This window comes from Protobothrops mucrosquamatus, unplaced genomic scaffold, assembly GCF_001527695.2.
Source record: "Protobothrops mucrosquamatus isolate PMUCROS unplaced genomic scaffold, P.Mucros_1.0 scaffold2803, whole genome shotgun sequence".
Lineage (NCBI taxonomy): Eukaryota > Metazoa > Chordata > Lepidosauria > Squamata > Viperidae > Protobothrops > Protobothrops mucrosquamatus.
The window spans coordinates 199,851-205,850 of record NW_015388838.1 but is presented as its reverse complement, the minus strand read 5'-3'; the positions used below and the strand labels follow the sequence as shown (position 1 = coordinate 205,850).

Genomic DNA, 6,000 nt, shown 5'->3' with positions numbered 1-6,000 from the left:
CCAGCGGGATCCGCTTCCTGGCACTTCCAGGAATCGTTTCTGGGAATGGCTTTACCCACCTTAGATCGGCTGGGGAAGCTTTGCGGAAGACGGTGGATCAGGCAGGGCAGCGGGCGGTCCCATTTAGAGCAGGGGTCTTCAAACTCGGCCCTTTTAGGACTTGTGGACTTCAACTCCCAGAATTCCTCCGCCAGGATGCAGCCTGAGGCATGGTTTGGAAAGGAAAAAGCCAACTTGGTTTGGGCTGCTCTTGTTAAGCCGCTTGGAGAGGTGGGTGGCTAGGGTGCTCAGGGCAGAAGGCTGCCCTTCTAGGCATGCACGCTCTATAGCCTTGGGGGTCCAAGGCTGGCCCAACTCTGCTGACCCAGCGGAGGCCGCTTGCTTTTGACCGGCTGCCTGTGTCTCTCTCAGATCATCTTCGGCGAGCAGCCACTCACCGACAACCACCGGTCGTTGGCGTCGTACGGCCTGAAGGATGGCGACGTGGTGATCCTGCAGCAAGTGGAGAATGGGCAGGCACAGTCCCCGGCCCCCTTTCCTGGTAAGAGACCCCCCTCCTCGGGGGTTCCCCGTCTTTGGACTGGCCGGCCTCCGTCAGAGGTCCCTGCGCTTTCTGTCCCTTTAACCTGCCGGTTGTAAATCGGAAAGCCTGGCAGATTTCGCACCCTCCTCCCCCTCCTCCTCCCGGGAACTTAAGGCAGCTCCCCCTGTTGTTTGTCCTCGAGGGCTGTTTTTCCCTGCAACAACTGTGCGCCCGAAAGTGTATTTCACAGGAATAGCGTTCACGAAGGCAGGAGCAGAATGCAAGGTGCATTCAGAGTCGTAATAAACCAACATTTTGTCGGCTGTCGCTCCGTTTCCACAGCTTTCTCCTTGAGAGAGGCCCCAGATGCCGTCATCCTGTCTCGGCTGCTCGGATCAGCCGGGCAGTCTTTGGAGGGCACAGTGGGGTGTCATATTTCCCAAATTCTGGAGCGTCAGAAAAAGGGAGGCTTACCTAATCGGCCCATCTGAAGCCCAGCGTGGACAGGTGGCCCCGGTCCAGAATCCCCCTGCGAGATCCACCTGCCTTTTCCACCAGGCTAGAGCCTCCGGCCGCAGGCTGATCCGCTCTTGTCTTCTCCCCCCCGTCGCAAACAGGTCTGCCCAGGATAGACTTCAGCAGCATCGCCGTGCCGGGGACGTCCGCCCAGTTGTCCCAGTCTCTACAGCTGCCACCCCCAGCCCCCGCCCCACCTGATTCCTCGGGGGCCCCAGCCCCTCCCGAGCCGCCCTCCATACCGCAGGGCCTCGACAACCCGGCCCTTTTGCGAGCAATGCTGTTGGCCAACCCCCACGAGCTCTCCTTGCTGAAGGAACGCAACCCCCCTCTGGCCGAGGCGCTACTGAGCGGGGACCTGGGTGAGTCCTGCCCGGAGGGGAGGAAGCTCTGGGGCTGGGTGGAGGAGGGATGGGGCAGGGGGAAGGGCAGTGCTGCCCCTTTGCCCTATGGGTTTCACATACCCCCTTACCCCACCCCACCCTGCGCTTTGTGTCCCAGAGAAATTCACTCAGGTTCTGGTGGAGCAGCAGCAGGACCGAGCGCGCCGGGAGCAGGAGAGGATCCGTCTCTTCTCCGCTGACCCATTTGACCTGGAAGCCCAGGCCAAGATCGAGGAGGAAATTAGGTAGCAGGCCCGGGGGAGGGGTCCGAGCGGAGGGCTGGGTCTGGAGGGAGCTGGCCGAAGGAGGCCCCTGACCGGCTTTGGTCTTCTGCTCAGGCAGCAGAACATTGAGGAGAACATGACCATCGCGATGGAAGAGGCCCCCGAGAGCTTTGGCCAGGTGGTGATGCTGTACATCAACTGCAAGGTCAACGGCCACCCTGTGAAGGCCTTCGTGGACTCGGGTCTGTCCGTCTGCCTCCCACCCACCCACCCTTTCCTCTCTGCCCAGGCGTGACCGGCCCACGTCTGAGGAGGGTCTGGGGGAGGCAGGAGTATGCCGGGCAGCCTTGGGTGGGGAGGACGGCAGGGCTGGGATTTCCTTCGGGAAGAGCCCCCCCGTTCCCCCCCCTCCGGTGGGAATGTTTTCAACTTGGCGTGCCCTCTTGGCAGGTGCTCAGATGACCATCATGAGCCAGGCGTGACGTCTCGCCACGTTGTAGTACGCTGACCACCTGGCCGCGACCCGGCCGTAGCGGGCCCCGCACCCGTGGGTCGCATAGTAACCGTCCCACGTGGACCCATCCACAAAGAACCCTCTGTCGACCGTTGCGAGAGAGAGCGAGAGGGAAAAAGGAAGGAAGGAAGGAAGGAAGGAAGGAAGGAAGGAAGGAAGGAAGGAACCTTCCTTCCTTCCTTCCTTCCTTCCTTCCTTCCTTCCTTCCTTCCTGGTGGAAGGAGCGCCCACCTGCCATGTTTTCTGCTGCAGCTCAGGTGCAGATCGAGGGGGATTTCCTCCCGTGCTCCTTCTCCATCCTGGAGGAGCAGCCCATGGACATGCTGCTGGGCCTGGACATGCTGAAGAGGCACCAGGTGAGCAGCGGGCCCCTGAGGCTGGCAGGAGTGGCCCTCCCAGGCAGGAGCGTCGGACGGCCTGCTTCCCTTCCTGGCCTGGTGGGCAGCTCCCCCAGCAGACCAAGGTCAGCCTCAGGGGCTCCTCGCCTTCCTTCCGTCCTCCCCAGTGCTCCATCGACCTCAAGAACAACATGCTGGTGATCGGCACCACCGGCTCTCAGACCTCTTTCCTGCCTGAAGGAGAGCTTCCCGAATGTGCCAAGCTGGCTTACGGGCCGGGCCGGGAGGACATGCGGCCCGACGAGCTGGCCGATCAGGAGCTGGCCGAAGCCCTTCAGAAGTCTGCCGACGAAGCAGGTAGGCGGGCCGGGCTAGGAGGACGGGCCCCAAGGCTGGCTCACGTGGGGTGCCTGCCGGAGAAGTGGAAGGTTTTTGCTCTTTGCGTTTGACCGGACTTCAGGCCAGCGTTAATCCTGCAGCGCTGAAATTGGGGGGGGGGGGAGAGACGCCGCTGGCTTGTTCAATTGAGGGAGAGTTCTTAATTTGGAAGGAGCGCCCAGGAAAAGAGGGTCTGGAAGGGGGTGGGAGACGGTCAAGAGAGGGGCAGATCGATGGCGCTGCGACAGAGGAAACCACGCGGCCTTTTTTTGGTGGGAGCGTCGAGAATTTTGACTGCCTTCAGATTTTTCCCAGAAGGGATGCGCATTGCCGGGAGCTGCGACTAGCGGCTTTTAAGCAGCGATTTTTAACATTGCCCCCTAGTTATATCCAAAGCAGGAGAGCTTAGGTGAGTAATTTCATTCTCTTTAGCCACGTTTTCCCCTCCAGTAAACATTCTCAGCAGCGTCTGGGAAGGAAATACGTACTCTTTGTGTCGTGCAGAGTTTTTTTTTTCCCCAGCTGAATTCGTAGGCTTCGCTGTCTCTAGGGCCGCGGTTCGGTCCGCACCCCGCTTGCCGAGTCCTCTCTGAGAGTGAACCCCCCCCCCGACGCTGAGTCTGACCTCCTATGGGATCTGTGGACTCAGAGGGGCTTATTCTGGGACTGCCCCCCCTTCCCCCCAGCTCCCAGAAGTGGGGAGAGGTGGCAGGCAAGACTGACACACCTAGAAGGAGGCAGTGGAAATGATTTTGTCTGTCTGGGGGGCTTCCTTCATCCTCCCCTCTTTTGGCACCGTTAAGTTACAGGTGGAATTGGGCAAGATGGCCACCACAGGCACCAGCGGCGGAAAGCCAAGCGAAGGAAGTACCGCGCAGTCTCCAGCCCCTCAGCTCAGTCCCTTTGCACCCTCTTATAGCAGCTCTGCTCCACCCCCCACCCCACCCCCCCTTGCCCCCGAGAAAAACGCTCTGTGGTGCAGCCAAGCAGTGATTTTTGTATCCTTATATCCTGGTATTAAAGCTCTCCCTTAAGAGATTCAGCTTAGTCTTGAGTTTTCCTTAGCCCAAGCAGTCCCCCCCTCCCCCCCCCGCTCTCCTGCATCGGGAGGCCCTTTGCCCTCTGGCGCTGCTTGGTCACCCACTGCTTCGTGATAGGCTGGGGGGGCTCTCTGGCCCCCACGTGAGGCTTGTGTGATGGGAAGCGCGGGTCCTTGGCATCGCCCCCTCAGCTGCCCTGCGCAGTTCAGCAGCCCGGACGCAGTTCTGTCTTTTGCAGTCGGTCGCAAAAGTGCCCATCTTTGCGCGACTGCAGCTTCCCCGTTTCCCCAAAGCGTCTGCTAAGGACCGGAGTGAGCATAGACCTGGTGAGGAGAGCACGCATCCCTCACATCCAGCTGGCTAGCTCTGCGGAGGAACTGAGACAGACAGACAGACAGACAGAGAGAGTGCCTGGCCTCCTTCAGGGCTGAGGTTCTAATTTCCCACGTTGGATCTGGAGGGCAAGTGACGGAGGTCCAGAGCCCTCGGACGGAGGAATCAGCAGGCATAAAACCTCGCTGGCTCTGCACCCGTCCGGTCAGCCAGCTCAGGAGAGGAAGAGGAAGAGGAGCTCTTGAGAAAGTCCAGGGAGAGGACAGGACAGCTATCCAGGATCAGGAGAGAAGAGCGTTTCCTGCAGGATCTGAGCCAGGCCAGCCGAGGCCAAACGGGCCTAGCCGGCATTGTCCAGCAGCGCAGGAGGCGGATTTGGGATGTGCTGGACAGTCAGGACAGTTTCCCCATCCGGCCGAGCACTGGAGCGCTTCAGCCTGGCGGCCAGGCTGCCCTTCTTGACCGCAGGAAGGAGAAAGAGCCGCGGCCGTCAGACAGGCAGCAGCAGCAGCACCGAGAGGACAGTCAGCGCTAGTTGAGCCTAGAGCCAGCAAGGAGGCCCTTCGCCCGGCAGAGCCAGCGGCCGCTCAGAGAGGAGCTGCCAGGAGGGAGGCAGAAAGGGCCGCTGGGCCACCCCCCCGGAGCACGGTGCATGTGGTGTGCTAATCCACCTTTGGTGTGTTTGTCTCCTAATCCAAACAGAATGCCAGAAGCCTAGATGCATGTAGTGTGGTTTTGCTGCCGCTGGAGGGGGCCACAGACCAGGTACTGCCGGCGCTTCCTCCCTCTCGTGGCTCCTGCAAGGGGGGGGAGGTGTAGGGGACCACCGGCCCGGATCCGAGACGCGCAAGGGGCCCAGCGGAGGATTCCAGCAGCAGCGGAGGCTCGTCGGGACGCTCCTGGCCAAAGCTTGTCCCCTGCCGGAGTAATGGCAGCTGGGGAACGCCGGGCTGGTGCAGGTCCGAAGGATCGGCCCAAGGCAGCCGGATCGCTCGGCTGGATCTCTCGATGCCAAACGGCGTTCCTGGCTTTCTTCCGCTCGAAAAGCGGCGCCTGCTTCTGCAGTGCTGGGCGTTACTTCGGCTAATGCATGTGGGCGTGCCGGAGGGCGCCTGCTGGGCTTGGCTCGGGCTAACCGGAGGACCCCCCCTCTCCCCCTGAGCATGGCAGAGCACTTTTCTTCTGGCGTCTTGCAGCTCTCCGCCACACCTGTCACGGCTCTGCGGCTCCCCGGAAGTCGGGAAGTGACCCTCGCAGCCGGTTAAGACCTTAACTGCAGTGAAATTGAAGGGGAGGGGGTGTCGTCCTTGATGGCTACAGCGCTTGCATGCTTGCTTGCAGCTGGTTTGGCCTGCCTGCCTCTTCCAGGCTCCCCCCCCCCCCGTGTAGAAGGAGGCTGAGGGGAGGGAGTGGCGAAAGGAGACCAATTGGGGGTGGGTTGTGGGGGAGAGTCGTTTCGGCTTGCACCCCCTTGTGAAGGGAGCAAGCCGGGGGGGGGCAGGCAGCTGTCCCTGCTGTCGCTCGGAGGGCCTCCCCGTTTCCTCTGGGGTCTCTTCGGGGTTCTTACTCTGCCTTTCCCCCTTCTTCTCTCCTCTTGTGTGCGCAGAGACTAGCGATACAGAAACTACCTCACGACGTGAAGCTCCTTCACAACCAACGTCGGACAGCTTTCAACCTCCGGTTTCTCTTCCAGAACGTGGTCTGAAGACTAGCGACAGTCCCGCAAGCCGATCGCTCGATCGCCCGGCCTC

At 61.2% G+C, this 6,000-nt stretch overlaps 1 protein-coding gene across 1 annotated transcript in view; it reads left to right on the top strand.

Annotated features, from left to right (window-relative positions):
- The window catches only part of DDI2 (DNA damage inducible 1 homolog 2), a 7,619-nt gene extending 1,665 nt beyond the window's left edge, over nt 1–5,954 (top strand). The window contains exons 2-10 of the mRNA XM_015825790.1: nt 412–541; nt 1,141–1,401; nt 1,541–1,667; nt 1,761–1,888; nt 2,097–2,122; nt 2,418–2,516; nt 2,666–2,855; nt 5,315–5,493; nt 5,856–5,954. Of these exons, the coding sequence (XP_015681276.1) occupies nt 412–541; nt 1,141–1,401; nt 1,541–1,667; nt 1,761–1,888; nt 2,097–2,122; nt 2,418–2,516; nt 2,666–2,855; nt 5,315–5,493; nt 5,856–5,954 (1,239 nt within the window). The remainder of the gene's footprint in view (nt 1–411; nt 542–1,140; nt 1,402–1,540; nt 1,668–1,760; nt 1,889–2,096; nt 2,123–2,417; nt 2,517–2,665; nt 2,856–5,314; nt 5,494–5,855) is intronic.
- Nucleotides 5,955–6,000: the final 46 nt, after the last annotated feature.